At 40.9% G+C, this 15,892-nt stretch overlaps 1 protein-coding gene across 1 annotated transcript in view; it reads right to left on the minus strand.

Moving 5' to 3' along the window:
- Positions 1 to 1,195: 1,195 nt before the first annotated feature.
- LOC308408871 (ATP-binding cassette sub-family C member 5) overlaps positions 1,196 to 15,892 on the minus strand; it is a 29,658-nt gene continuing 14,961 nt past the window's right edge. The window contains exons 15-29 of the mRNA XM_080901290.1: positions 15,523 to 15,648; positions 15,094 to 15,205; positions 14,813 to 14,997; positions 14,281 to 14,427; positions 13,291 to 13,420; positions 12,807 to 12,960; positions 7,378 to 7,506; positions 6,975 to 7,161; positions 5,808 to 5,897; positions 5,181 to 5,373; positions 4,913 to 5,072; positions 4,038 to 4,116; positions 3,833 to 3,946; positions 3,106 to 3,270; positions 1,196 to 2,350 (exon numbers count right to left, since the gene is read on the minus strand). Of these exons, the coding sequence (XP_080757416.1) occupies positions 2,258 to 2,350; positions 3,106 to 3,270; positions 3,833 to 3,946; positions 4,038 to 4,116; positions 4,913 to 5,072; positions 5,181 to 5,373; positions 5,808 to 5,897; positions 6,975 to 7,161; positions 7,378 to 7,506; positions 12,807 to 12,960; positions 13,291 to 13,420; positions 14,281 to 14,427; positions 14,813 to 14,997; positions 15,094 to 15,205; positions 15,523 to 15,648 (2,064 nt within the window). The 3' untranslated portion in view covers positions 1,196 to 2,257. The remainder of the gene's footprint in view (positions 2,351 to 3,105; positions 3,271 to 3,832; positions 3,947 to 4,037; positions 4,117 to 4,912; positions 5,073 to 5,180; positions 5,374 to 5,807; positions 5,898 to 6,974; positions 7,162 to 7,377; positions 7,507 to 12,806; positions 12,961 to 13,290; positions 13,421 to 14,280; positions 14,428 to 14,812; positions 14,998 to 15,093; positions 15,206 to 15,522; positions 15,649 to 15,892) is intronic.

The following is a 15,892-nucleotide window of genomic DNA, read 5'->3' on the forward strand; positions in this document are numbered from 1 at the left end:
GATATTTCCCTACCTTGTAAGGAATTAATGTTATTTACCAACAGCTGTTTATGCCAGTTTGGTGGATTTTCATACTGCAGGAAGAGGTGACCAGATGGGAAAGTCATATGTTCTATTTGTTACTTTCATGTTTCTTCACTTGGAGTTGATCTCAAGGGTTAAAAAAAAAGTGGATTTCTTAGTTTTGCTGAAGTGCATGTGGGCAGATTGTTGCTGAAATCTGCAGATTAGGACTTTACACTTTTGAAATGTTCTCATAAACCCCAATTTAACCTTTGCGTTTGTTGAACGCCTGCATACAGTACTGGAGGAGGCCTTAGATGTCATGTTCATGCGGGGTTATTCTGAAACAAAAGGCTTCACAATTCCCTAACGAGCTAATGGAATATTCATGTATAAATGTCTCTGTGACTTTTATAAAATAGACTGAAAAATAGGAGTTGACTGATACAGCGTGACTCGTCTGCGGCACTGTTACACTCACATTGGAAATGCTTTAAAATTCAGTAGAACCAGATGTGTTTTGTATTCCATGCATTCTTTTCCCCTGTCAAAAAACAAAACAAAAAAAAACACACACTGTGTCTGCAGTACCCACAATGCAAATCATGTTTACTGGTAGCATTTGGTACTATTTCCTCAGGCTAATAGCCTCAAGCGGGAATAAAGTGAGGGTGATAAAGGCTGGTAAGCTCACTTCTTTTAACTGATTCTCATTTTGAAACTTGTAGCTAACTCTAGGCAAGTCACCCAAGGAAAAATCATCAGATGTTTTGCTGCTAAGGAGCAACAAGACACTTTACAAAACTTTCTTTTTCCCTCTATACTATACTGACTGCTCTTACTTTTAAAATAATGCAATTTCCTTTACCATTAAAACAAGAGTAGCATGAAGAAGGCTCAAGGCTTTCAGGCTGATAAAGACCTCCACAGCATGTATGAATCGAGTCTAGTAAATCAAAAGCATGTATCGAAATTATTTCAATGTGAAGATAAAACATGAATTGCCCTAGTTTGTTTTCTCAAGGAATGCAAAAGATCCTTTCCAAAAATTCCTCTGGTAACACTTTCCTGCGTATGCATTCATAACCTTTTGAGGAATCCAGAGACAAATCAAACAACCACATAACATCCTTGATGGACATCTTATAAGAATAGACTAGACACGTCACCAATAAATTAAAAATAGGTTTATTCAAAAAAACCTCTATATATCAAAAATCCCACATTTAACAAATTTATATTACAGCTTCACAATCTCAAGTGTACAAAGGCAATCTTGAAAATAAGGGATATTGCACTTTTCATGATTGTTCAGCACATACTCGAAGGCAGACGTTTGCAGTCCTCTCATGTGTGAAAACAGAACATGTACAGACACACCCTGATGGTTTTCAGTTTTGTTGCAAACCACACACCATACTTCAACACCTAAATGATCTTGCTGGCAAAACATTCAACTCCAGCATTTGAAAAGATGAGCTAATTTGAAAACACAGTGCTTGCATGCAGTCTAAAAAGAGCATGCTTACATGGCTAACTCCATTATATAACCTGGAATTGTTTACAGGTCTAGGCACATATCACATCTGCAATAATTTACTGAAATTATCTCATTACAGCAACAACAAAAAAACACAAACATTTTAGCCTCTTTTGGAAAGCCATTTTGAGGAATGAATAGAAGGTGATGTTTTTCAAATATACTGTATTTAATAATTAATTCAAACAAATAAATTCCTGACATAAACAAACAAACATCAGTAGCAATGCAAATAAGAAATTAAATCTGATCCACACCATTTTCTGCCTAACATTAATTTCCTGGACTGTCAGGTCTCAGTCATGGAAATAAAACTAATTTAGTGTCTGACTGATTAACTGAAAAAAAGAACCATCCTACGTCCTTCCAAGTGTCCACATGACACATAAAGTGCTATTGTCAGAGACGCAGCTCTGTTTCACTTGCAGCTAATTGTTTGGTGCCCAGGAAACAACTCCTGTGACACGGCGGCAAAGAGCAGGTGGCTGATAGATCTCACTTAGCATACTAAGATTTGATGTGCTGTTAGGAAGTGCTGTCTCTGTGTCTTTGGTGAGGAAATAAACGGACACGGTTGCATGGACAACCCATCAGTGGATTTCCTTACTCATCATTTTCACACTTGGCAGGATTTGTGTGTGTGTGCAAATCATTTATTCAGCTTGATATTTTGTAGGATCACAGCTCAGGTCCAAAGTTCAGCTCCAGCGTGTTTTATCTGTTTTGGTTTTCTGATGCTTCTATCATGGCTCTAAATCTTGAGTTTTCATCTGCCAGCAAGGCAACGGGACTGTCAAACTCCAAAATCTACGAGAATGAAAAGGATAAAACAAAATCAGCACTTGCATATAAAGTCTGGGCACGTTATCTCCAAACTTACTCCAACCGAAGATATTTCCCAGCGGCCGTGTATGAAAAGCATTTCAATATGTGGGAAATATTGTCCTCAGACAGCCTTTGCTGCACTTTGCTGAATCATAAGTTCCTATAAGGAGTAGCGATCACTCCCGGCACACAGTGGCCAACACTGTTTGAGCCATGTTGACATTATCAACGAGGCTCGAACAACAAAATATTTTGGGATCTTTTATAATACAGGCAAAGCCAAAGATTACAAAATGGAAATGTAATTGTCTTTTTAATGCAAAATGCATGAAGTAATGAACCATTTAGGTACATCTAATAGTAATAAAACAACACGCTTACGAATATCTGTGATTTTTTCACTCCACTGCACAGCCAAAAAACTGGGTGTAAATTCAAGCTATAAATCTTGTCTCTTCTGATGCATCCATCTTATTTTACTCTACTTACTGATGCCAAAAATGCAAACTCAACTGATTAAGGGATAAGGGCTGAAACACATAAACTGGTGACTACTTGTGTGCTTTTCATGTTATCAGCTACCATCAAGAGTCTTGAAAACTGCTCAAGTGAAACATGAACTGTCTCATTCCATCCGTCATATCAAACACACAGTAATTTAGGGAATATCACATCAACGATTGAGTTTCAACCACTGGACCGAGTTTCACAGTCAGACATACTGCATTTATATTCACCTGGCCGCTGTCCATGACCATGACTCTGCTGCAGCTCATCACTGTGTTGAGACGATGGGCGATGATGAGAGTAGTGCAGCTGCCAAACGCAGTGCGAATGGTCTCCTGGATGAGACGATCTGTCTCGGTGTCAATGGCTGCTGTTGCCTCATCCAATAAAAGGATCTTTAAAAAGAGACACATGCATTCATATTATGGGAGTTTGGTTACTTCGATTGCACTGTTTCATTGACTCTAACGACCCACATTATGGAATCGAGTAATTTTTTATAATATAAAAAAAACGATGCAAATATTGCTCAAAGCAAAGTTTTTGTTTTCAGTGAAGGAGAATTTATATGATGTGAGAGGCATTTGAGGGGCAGGTGTGTGATAGCTGATTTAATCAACCAAGGTTGCAGAAAAATAAGATGAAATAAGAAAACTGAAAGAAACCTTCCAAACAAAGCAAAGGCTGAAATTGTGGTGCACATGCATGGTTATTGACATATAAAGTTATGAAATAGTACTTCACAAAAATAGCTGAAAACAAATAAAATTATACGCTATGTCCTGATGATGTCTGACCTCATGCTATCAGTTCAGAAGCCGTACCAGCTATGGGATACCACCAGCAGGGGGCAGTGGTATCCCATGCAGGTGGTTGTATGGCAAGACTGATTATTCATTTCAGTTTATCAACTATTCCACATGGAAATATAAACCAGCAGCATTATACAATCAGCACCTTGCTGTTTCTCAGCAGGGCTCTGGCCACACAGAGGAGCTGCCGCTCTCCCACTGAGAAGTTCTCTCCGTTCTCTGTCACCTCTGAGTGGAGTGAATGAGGCAGCTGGCTGACCTGAGGAAGGTCAAAGGGACATAAAGATGTAAAAGGAAGCTGCTTTAGTCATGTAAAATATAATTTACACTCCAACCAATTTGTAACTCACCATTTCTTTTATATGTGTCTTCTCGAGAGCTTCCCAGACCTCAGCATCAGAGTATTGATCCCATGGGTCTAAATTGCTCCTATTGGAAATAAACCATGGTATTGACGTTCATACTGATTATACATTATGACAGTGATAAATGGACAACACTTATATATTATACTATTATACTTTTCTAGTCTCATGAAGTGTGTTTTTTTATGCAGAGGACCACACACCCTCACAAATTGGTACATCTGGGGCAGGTTTTAGGGTGATCGAAGCAAACTCAACCTCCTGAAATGCATCTGCCCGTGTCTATTTCACATTATGACAAGAAGGGCAGCATACTCTGATCCTGAGCTCAAAACAATCCATGGCCAGGATCGATTCTGACCTGCAGCTGAGGGAATTCATTCACAAAACAGAGGTGCTTTTTTGCTTTTGAATACTCTGGCCTGTCAGACCTAGCACCCCTGTTGTTTAATTTCTTAACACAAAGCATCATTTTTCCTTTTTGTAATGGGCACACATCAGATCACCGCTGTGCACACACAGCAGCGACATCTTCCAACATCTCCCAAAAGCCAATTTCAGGCAAAATTGAAAACACAATTACAGACACTGAGTGACTAGATGGAAAATATCCTGCTCACTTTTGATGTTCAACACATATACTATAGCTTTAAACAGATGGGCTGACTATAGGCACTTTCGAGGAAGAGAGTAGCTATCTACCTGGTTGTACAACTAAAACAAATTTTCCATTAAAGCAGATGCATTAATTGCCAAAACGTTGGTGTTTTCTGATATGATTTTTTAGCCAAAAGATTTTTAAGGTAGTTCAATAAACCAGTTGCAGTGATTAATAATGAAAGTAATTATCAATGGATTACCTGATAGTACCGATGAAGAGCACAGGCTCTTGAGGAATAATAGCTAGCTTGCTCCGCAGGTCATACAGACCGATCTGTGCAACATTGACTCCATCAATGATAATAGAGCCCCCAGTCAGCTCCACAAGTCTGAACAAAGCTACTCCTAGGGAGGACTTTCCTGCAAACGCATATAGAAAACATGCTGCGTTAACAAATGCAGACACATTTAAGTGGAAACGGAAGCTGAAAAGTCTGCCGGCTGGGGAACTGAAAAGGTCAGTCGTACCTGATCCAGTGCGGCCCACAATGCCGATGGTTTCTTCAGGCAGGATAGTGAAGGACAGGTTCTTAAGCACCAGCGGCAGATCATCGCGATAACGCATCTCAACATCCTGAAAGGTGATCTTTCCCTCCTGAGGCCAGGAGGGGGCAGGTTGGGCTGCCTCAGGACTTTGTCTAGGTGCTTCGCTCTCAAGAGTCTTAGATAAGGAAAAGGTGATGGTATCTGGCATTAATCTGTAAATCTCTGTGTAGGGGCAAGCCCCCTAACTGATTTGTAGTGATTTTCTTTCTATGAGATTTTCTTGGCACGTCAGAAGAAAAAGTTGAGCTGATATTGTGGTTTGATGGCAGTTGTGTGACATAAGCTCTATCATGTGCCCTGGAGTGTGTTAATACTGCACAAGAGGTTTCTATCATTCCTAATCAAATGCTTGTGACACACACACACACACACACACACACACACACACACACACACACACACACACACACACACACACACACACACACACACACACACGGACTTAATTAAAACGGTGTCATATATCTCATGTGGTCTGGTCTAGTGCTGTTATTTCAGACATGCTGTTACACAATCCACCTTTCTCACTGTGCTAATCAATGCTGTTACCTTTATATAATGATTGATCCTCTCAACAGATGTAAAGCGAGCTTCTGTCTCGGTGAGGAGCCGCACGGTAAACTGAAACAAGCCAGTCAGCTGGAAGAGAAAGAAAAGCAGAGGGGTAAAAAGGTTAATGATTAACAGTGTCACACCAATTACTATGAAACACTCGCTATTTATGTGCGCTGCCCCCCTTCAGCAATTGAGCAATAAAACAACTGGCAATTTACAGCCTAATAAACAGGTTTGCTGATATGGCTCCTTCACGATCTTGTTAATCGATTTCAATTCTCTGTGTCGATTATAACATGCAGTAAAGAACAGAATCTTAAAAAACCAAAAACTGGGCAATGAGAAAACAAACATATTTCTAAGACACACTGTGAAAATCATCCTGTCTGTGTACAGCAAGGTGAGAGTGTGCGTTAAAGCCAGACCATGTAACCTGTGCTAATCAATGGCTGCTTCATGCAGTGCTACAAGACCCATATTAAGCAGCAAATAACAGCTAAAATACTGCAGAATAAAAAAGATGAATGATGTTTTGTTCTGTCAAACACAAAAAGCCTCATTTTAATCTGTCTCTTCAAATCGATGAAGCAAACATTAAAACTAGGCAAGGTGAAGATGCCAAGAATGACAATGGTAACCCTGTTAGAGTTCAATGTTCCACCTTGAACTCTTACTTCATGGGATTCCTGTGGTTATATTGTGGTTACGTAACTCCTACCCAAACAATGGTGCAGACAAAGCTTACCACCCATGGCAGCAACCAGAACACCCACACTGAAGAATCTGTTCAGGACTAACTTGAAATTCTCAACAAAGAGCTCCCAGTGTTGACTAAAATCCCTGTCTGATTAAGCATCCACAGGATGCGCCTGCAACAAGACCTATCCGGCCCGTGCTGTACACGTTGGCAACATCCAGCCACATGTGCTTGCCCCAAACTGCCCGGACCAGTTTTCTCAATAAGGTTAAGTACACAAGGCGATCGGTGTATATTCAGACAAGTTTTAACTCACATTTAGACGCACACAGTTATAGAGGCTGCCTTGCTACCCTTCCTACACAGCCCGGAGCTTCAAACTGTCAACTTTTTTGCCATTCAGAGGACCAGAGCCGTCAGTGTTTTTGCACATTCTGTGTTACTACATGAGTTTGTTTACACACCTGCACTGCATATGATATGGCCAAGCCTGCGTAGGCTGGAGGTATCTGATTGTGCATGAAGACAATGAGCAGTGCTACAGCAGTGATAAGGGAGATACTGATGAGGTCCAGGCGGATAGCCAGCCAACGCATTGCACAGCTGAAGAGGTAGTTTGAGGCCTGGTTGGTGTCCAGCAATTCCTGATATCTGAAAAAAAAAGAGAGGGAGAGAAAGAGAGATACCGTAAACTAATTTCAGCCAGAGTAGAAGCAAGCAGAGCTCTGCACTCTCCTGCTTGCTGAGGGGAAATATTCTGGTATGGGCTCTGGTATGTTTACTAACAGAGGAGCAAACTCAAAAACTACAAGAAGAGATAAGATGAAATTAAAGTTTAATGATGCCCATAGCTAGCCTTGTACTCACCTTTGGAGGAAATCATGCCCTCTTCCATAGGCATGGATGGTGGAGAGGCCTTGAAGGCTGCTGGTGATGTGAGAGGTGAATGGTGATTGGCTGATATTCTCCAGGCGCTTTAGCTCACGAAGCAGTACCCTGCAAGTGAACAATGAAAATCATACATTGAACTTCCATGAAATTCACATTTTTATTTAAAATACATAGCTCAGTATTGATGATACTCTGAGCCGTTTCCACTGTGTATACATCACAGAAGCAGATATATTAGAAGCACATTAGAACTCATTTATGTTGTGATTTGCAGCCCTAAATGGTTATGAAAATCCTAATGAGTCAGCACACTGCAGAACTGTAAAGCCTCCACTCATCTTAGTCTCATTTGAATGAAAATTATAAGGCATTGTGAGAAAGTGCGCTCTAGCATGTCCGGGGTAAATGGTTCAAATGGATTACATTCAACTGGAAATCACAAAAGACGAGCCGGAGTACGTGCAAAAGAGACAATTTTATGAAACACGAGAGTAATGTTTGTTTTGACAACCAACGCACGTATGTTATATTTCAGTTAAATTGACAGTGCAGCTTTCAGCCACATTTTTACTTTACTTGCACTGGCCTCTATTTCGGAGGGAAAACTGACCTCACACGTTAATACCGAAACACAAGTGAGGAGTGAAGGAATGGAGAACGCATCAGCTTTAACGATCCAAGAGCGCTGCAGACAAATCATGATGAAATGACGGGCAGAGACGGATCGGCACATGGTCCAAAACATGGCACCAGTTTTTCTTACTTCCCTACCGTTTCCCTCTATCTGATGCTTGTGCAACATTATGAGCAGTGTTTCATACACACAGACAGCCAGACATCAGACTCGCCATTCGAGACAACGTGTCGGGGAGAGAGTTATACTGACAAAGGTGTGGTGTCTTCCTATTTTTAGATGCCAAGACTGAACGAACAGTACATGGGAATTACACATCTCCTATGAATCATTCAGTTTTCTCATAAAAAGCTGCGAAGAGAGACGGAAGGAACATGACACTTCCTCGCTTCGAGGCTGTGATCCAGACAAACATGTTTATGCCCTGGGCTGCTCCGTCTCAGAATTCAATAAAAAGCTGCTTTAGAAGTGGGTAATATCAATGGGAGATCTAGGTTGATGTAACATCCATAAATATCTCGGGATGTCGTGACTTTGTCAGATACAGCATTTCGTCCTGTTCAACAGCATTGCCAAGGGTCATCACTACCTTCCAGTGACAGGTGGGGATCATCTCTTCCTTCTGGGTCTCTGTTGTTTACTCAGAATTCATCACTAATTCCTGCACTACCCATAAATAAAATGTTTCTTTAAAGATGACTGAAGATGCTTAGTGATTTATTAATCACTCGAGAGACAAAAATGGTGTCAAGTCTGATTAAAGTAATCAAGAATTCCAGTTTAAAAATATCAAGCGGTACATACAGAGATTGGGAGGGAAAGTTTTAAATGTCTGAGCTCCCTGAAACTAAATCCACCTCCAAACATAATCATAGCTACTGTATATCAGTTTATCTTATATTTGTCATTATGATACAAGTCTAAAAGTCAAAAACACTCATAGTTTTATGCGTTTAAATCGAAATGTGCTTTCAGATTTCACATCGGAGCAGCAATAACACAGAGACTCGTGAGCTTCTTGAGCTCACTGATAGAGGAAATAACAATATGCTCTGGTTATTTCCCGAGACTCCGGCGAGCTGTTGTTTCCCTCTGTGGTTTCACCTATATTGCACAACTGCTGAAAAAATTATATAAAATGACTAGGTGCATTTGCAAAATTTACTATGGAACAGATCAGTTCAGATAAAGATTATCACAGTACTTCTTTCCATGGTATTTACCTTTAGCAGTCTCTCTCTGTGGTCCAAAGTGACTCCATATTAAACACTACTGATTAGAGCATGTTTTAAATAAGTGGAGAAGATTTTAACTGGCGGCTTGTTTGTGTTTGTCTTTTACTTTTGCACCTTGTGGTCTTGTTACATAATTTCTTTGTGCAAGCAACTGTACAATGACAATAAAAGTTCTCAGTCTGAATAATGGCAAATGGTCAGTATTTGTATAGCGCTTTACTTGGTCCTAAGGACCCCAAAGCACTTTACACAATCATCCACCCATCCACACACTGGTGATGGCAGCTACACTGTAGCCACAGCCACCCTGGGGCGCACTGACAGAGGCGAGGCTGCCGGACACTGGCGCCACCGGGCCCTCTGACCACCACCAGTAGGCAACGGGTGAAGTGTCTCGCCCAAGGACACAACGACCGAGACTGTCCGAGCCGGGGCTCGAACCGGCAACCTTCCGATTACAAGACGAACTCCCAACTCTTGAGCCACGATCGCCCCAGTAAGTGCAGTAGTGAGTTAAATATTTTTGGATTAGCAGTTCTCAAGACTTGTACCAGACTTTCACCCAGACTGAATGATCCCTGCTCATATTCGTGTATGGGAAGAATGTCTTAAGCAATAGTTTTCTAGGCTTTCTGAAAGCCTTTCAAAGTTTATCTTTGGCTGTTTTTTTACTCCACACATTTTCAGTCTAGTTCTTGTACCTGATCATCTTCAGAGGAATATGTTGACCTATGAATCATTCACGCATAAAAAGGCAACAAACTCAAAGGAAGAACCAGTGTTGTGTGTACACCTAACAGACAATCAACGATAGAACCAATTTTATATTCTGTCTTTTGATATGTTGTTATTTGCAGCTTGCTATGTTATGTGACAAAAGAAATGGCAAGCCCGGGGATCATCTTCAGCAGATGAAAGTTGTGTCCTTAATAAATAGGAAAAAAAGCCAGAAAAGGCTTGACATAGGACCTGAGAGATACATCTGTCCCTTCAGCTTATCTACTGTTTGTCGAAGCCTCATCAGAAATGGTCACAGTGGAGGCTTCGCTGTCAAGAAGCCATTCTTAAAAAGGGCAAACAGGGAGAAACACCGAGGTTTGCTAAATTACACAAGAACTGGACTGAAAGCGAGTGACAAAAGGTCTTATGGAGTGAGGAATCCAAATTTGACATTTTTGGTTCAAATCATTGTCAAATTGCACAGAGGAGGTCAGGAGAGTGGTACAACAGTGAGTGTCTACAGCTATCTGTAAAACAGTGATGGTGTTGGGAAATTATGAATGCAGAAAGTAGTATATAAGTATATTCACTGACAATTATTAGCCCGAAGCAGCTTACCACTAAGTTCAACCATCACAAGTACGTGACAAGGCCTTTCCCTAACAGAAAACTAAAACTTATTCAATCGTTTAAGCCTCAAAGAGGCCTTTGAAGTCTTTGAAAAGGCCTTTGAAAAGGAGACATGACAGAGACATGTAGCTTTTACAAAATGTCATCACTCTAAGGGTCTAAATTTCAAACTATTTCACACACAGAAGAGTAGACAGTTTGATTTATTTTCATGTATTTTTGGTTTTACTTCAGTCACTCGTGATGTTTTGATGAGCAGTTCTCAAGAAAGCTGCAACCCACAATCTGCCAGCTCTGCATGGCCACATTTTAAAAAGGAACAAACAAACACACACACAGGTCTGTTTTCATATCTTAGTGGGGACATCTAATTGACATAATGCTTTCCCTAAAGGCTCACCCTAACCCTAACCATCAAAAATGAATGCCTAACCCTAACCTGATTGTAACCCTGACACTAAAACCACATTTTGAGTCTCACAAATGCCTTCAAATTCATAGGGATGGGATATTGTCCCCATAAAGTCTGCTGGTCCCCACAAGTATAGTAACATTCCAATATTTGGTCCCCACTGGGGTGATTAGATCCAAACTGACTAAACTAAGCGTAAGGCAAAGAGTATGTTTGTGTACAAGAACTTGAGCCACATGACAAATGCTAAGAGCAAGTCTTAAATTTTGATATATCTAACCTAAACTTTGTGCACTGTGTCATATTCCCTCAGTGCAAAAATGGGAAAAGTAAAACAAAACAGGAAAAGAGCCAAAAGGCTTTGAGAATCACCAGCTTTCCTCCATTCTCAAGTAATTTCTCAGTCCTTGTTATAGCTGGATTTAATTTTCTTTATCGAAGCATCCATCAGGCTTAAAGAAAATCTGCTTAACTTTGCTTTCTTCACTGCTGTCAGATAAAGGCTGGACTTTAGAAAAGTGTCTCTCTTAAAACTTTGAATTTTAAAATGAGAGACACTAAAAATGAAGGGTATTGTTTCAATCTGTGGACCAGAACTAAACGAGAGGAGAACTAAACAAAAGAAAACAAAAATGCAGGTGTTCTGATTAGTGAGTGACTTATCACCCTAACTTTGACGATCTACGGTGGGCTTTTTGCCTGTGTTAGCTCTGTGTGTTAAGCCTCACCTTTACTGCATGCACTTCACTCTTATCAACTCCATGTAGAGAAAATAAGAGGCAGCTGTCAGTTAAAAATACAACTCATAGGGGAAAGCAACTTACTGCTCTCCAATTACTTTGCATTGCATGACGGTATCTCCTTGTCAGTTACGCTTGCTTTGAAAAAAAAAAGACTTTAAGCATCTGTGTGGTGGGATGAACCACCAAGAGACTAGCGGACCCGTAACTTTTGTAAACTTATGAAGGCAGGAAAAATGGAGAAACTGTGTGATCATGACTCTTGGTATGCCTGCATGTGGAGCATGTTTTTAGTGTACACAAATCACACTTTTAGCACATAGTTGATACAATCTTTCAAAAGTGGATATTCTGGGGTCAATAATTTGAGGGACCATACAGTATTAGCTACTTGAATTTTCAGAATTTCCATTATGTCCATATCTATCATAGAAAACAGCTCTTTTACTAAAAACTGGATAAATTATAGAGGTTTTACTCTTGATTTTTTAAGTTTTAGACTAAAATAAAGTCACATGAAGGCTCTTTACCCTTGGCTCAGCTCAATCATGTTGGCACACTTCATTCATCCATGGAAGCATACACCAGATACTGGGTGAGAGGTTACGCCGACAGCCACTTTAGAATGACGAATTAAAATGACAAGCAGAGAATCTTCTTGCTTGGCAGCCAATGCACCACTGTGCTCCCAAGCTGTTCTACTAGTTAACTCATGTTATAAACCTAACTATCTATCAAGTTAGCTAGTCAACGCTGAATCCCAAGTTGAGTTTCAAAGCCATGATCACAACTGCATTCACAGACACATTGTTAATCGTCACGCATTTATCCAAACCCAGATGGATGCATCATGGGGTACTTGGGGTTCAATATTAGTTACAGTGAAATTTATTGCTTTTCATAAAAAGCTTAAGTCATTTTGTCTGTATGGAGCAATTTCACAGTATGGAGCTGACCATCGTACATTGTCTGCATTATAGTCTTGGAAAAAATAACAAAAGCCAAGATTAGGACGAGAGTGTTGAATGTCTGACCTGGAAAGACGATTGACAATGTAGAGAAAGCCTCCCAGAGGCAGGACTGAAATGAGGAACCAGGGGAAGACAATGCCCACCATTCCCAAGCAAAGCAGCACCAGGGACAGGTTCTGCAGGAGCATCTCAGCTTGCATGGTGAGACGCACATCCACTGTGGAGATAAAGTACATCAGATGCACTGTGTAGAGTCTCTCTAGGTCCCACTAAGTGTCTTTTGTCAGGGGAAAATCTATGAGCGGCAAAAAAACAGCAGAGTCTGCGAAAATATTAAACCCAACCACCCAAAGAAACAACAGCTCACAAATCAACATGTCAAGCAAAGACACCAGTGAAGTGCATAACAGAGAGCCACTCACTAGGGAAAACGCTCCATGTCAAATCACACTGTGTCTTTGCACTACACCTTGTCAACCAGGGTGACTTCACTGACTGAAAGGTCTCCTGGGGGAAAGGTTCACAGTCAAGACAAATCAAGACTCACCCTCGTCCATGTCCCTAGAGAAGCGGGTCAGGATACGACCCAGAGGTGTTGTATCAAAAAAGTGCATAGGGCAATGGAGGATCCGGCTGAACAGCTTGTCGTGGAGCACGGAGGCAGCCTTCACGGTGCACTGTCAACACAGACAACACATGTTGTGCTTGAACACGAGACCTGACACGTGTAAACAACAACCGTATGGACACATTCATTGCTTGGATAAACAGACAGTTGGAGTGAAATTGTCTGTTAGTCGACACAGTTTTAAACCTCAAAGCACAGCGGGTACAGTGGAACACATATGTTGCCCGAGTGTTATAAATGCTACATATGCTATGCATGTGCACAGTGGTGGGTAGCTGTCATGCACAGAGTAGTGCTGTCAAATCTTCATTTATGATGAGTTTCCGGGAGGCTGACATAAAAGGTCATGACCTACTGCGCATGAGACATTTCAACAATTGGACAGAAATTACATGTGGCAGCAGAGAACAAATTAATTCTATTACCGGTAATGGAATATTTAACACTCACAAAGATCTCATCACAGCTAGAGGTAAAAAAAAGATTAGCCATCTTTGAAAAATTAGCAATTTTAAGTGGCACACATTAACGTGGGGATCTAACCTCTGCAGTGCAGTGTCAGGATGGGTTAGCTTGAAAACGAGGATGCACACTCGAGGGGATGCTGAAATACACGAGCGTGCACGCACACACACAGACGCACACTCACACGCTCTTTCTCTCTGCTTCTTTGTCTCCGTTTCTCATAAAGAAACAGACTGATATGCATGCAGCCACTGTATGAGTTGTGAGACAGGACAGTGGACAGATAAACTGACTTGTCCTGCAAGCACTGGATCCATAAGAGCATGAACAAATGACAGTGTAGACGTTCAAGCAGGAGCGCTGTCTGGATATAAGGTACACATTCTACTCAATTTTAAAGTTCATCAGTGGTTAAGAGGACAAACGTGAAAGAAAGGGGCTTACCTTCACAAACACCAACCCTCTGATTGTCTTCAGCAACAACACAGCTCCCATGGAGATGATGTAAACAGTTGAATAGTACCGAATATGAGGGTTGAGTCTCATGCTGTTGCTCGCTATTGTTTCATTCAACGAGATTAATGATGTGTTCTGAGGGCAGATGGAGCAACAAATTACAGGCTGACAAAAAAAATCTTTCTTTCCCCATTTGGTCTCTAATGAAATTGAGAAAAGCACACTTTGGATCACAAAAAAAAGGCATGAAAATCAGTCCGTTGGGTGGTGTTTGCCATTCCAAGCACATTTCTCAACAGCAGCCACCAACTGCTTAGCTGCACATCTGTTTCTTTACTGCTCACTCTTGTTTTTAATTAAGTTTACCAAGGTGCTGTTACTTTTTTAATCATGCACATCCAGATTAATGCTCAGTCGGCTGCCACACTCATCCAAACACAGTAGTTATTTTTCTTTTGGGAGTCAAACACACACCACTGAGAATCCTGTATTATAGAAAACTAGAGTCATCTACACTCACCCCGCTGCCCTGTCTGATCCAGTGGCTCAGCCACCAGTTACTGAAAGCTAGGCTGCCTGTGGTGGAAACAAAGAAGAAGATGTTGATGACGAAGACTACTGGGCCTCCCGCTGCTTTGATGTAGGCTCCGTAAACAGACCACGGGACTGAACCAGAGCCTTTCTCTTCAGCTTTCATCAATGGTTCTAAATATAAAAGCCAGAAAAGAAGTTACTTATGAACCATTCTCATGGAAAACAGCGATTTACATGAGAAGCATGAAAACGGGCAGAGTTTCTCACCTCCTTTCTTGCTTTCCATCTTTGGGCTGACCTCGGCAACATCAGTGGCACTGTCAGCCTTATTTCCACCTACCCTCTGCTCTTTGTTTTTTAGTTTCTCTTTCACCAGATTCTGAGAGTAAAAAAGGGGAGTGGGGGAAGAGTTTTGACACATGTCACCAGCAGAAATCACAACGGCCATAGCAATGGCATTGTGGACATTATTAAAACAGAGATATCGGTGACATGGTCTTTAGCAGCTCACCAGTAAATCACTGCACACATAAATAATAAAAGCCTTTGTATGCATTAACATTTCCTTGCTACAGGGCCTGCCTTTCTGGGCTTATGAATTATTCAGCTTGTAATGTTCAGTTTTATTGTGTCGTGAGGGCAAAGATGCCTTATTCAAAAGAGTTGGCTTTGCTCCTCGTGCGCCCCTGGCCTTACCTCCTGTTGCATGCTGTTGAATAGCATGGCATAGTTGCGGTCTTTACCAATTAGCTGCACATGGGTACCGTGCTCAGCAATCTGGCCGTCCTTCATCAGAATAACAACATCGCACTCAGGAAGATACTAAAAGATAAATGCATGAAAGAGGCAAAAGAGCAAGATATTAATTTTGCAGACATTCTGTGGATTTTTGAAGGTTTAAACTTTTTATTAATTGATCGCAGGAGCTTTTCCAGCAAAGAGGCAACATTTCTCATGGTTGAAAAAGCAAGAAAGACTCAGTTCGACAGAAAGGACTGAAATATTCTAAAAGAGCAGAAACTGCAAAAGGATGTTGATGGAAATTATTGGAATTTCACAGGTGATA

This window comes from Rhamphochromis sp. 'chilingali' (genome assembly GCF_963969265.1).
Source record: "Rhamphochromis sp. 'chilingali' genome assembly, chromosome: 13".
Lineage (NCBI taxonomy): Eukaryota > Metazoa > Chordata > Actinopteri > Cichliformes > Cichlidae > Rhamphochromis > Rhamphochromis sp. 'chilingali'.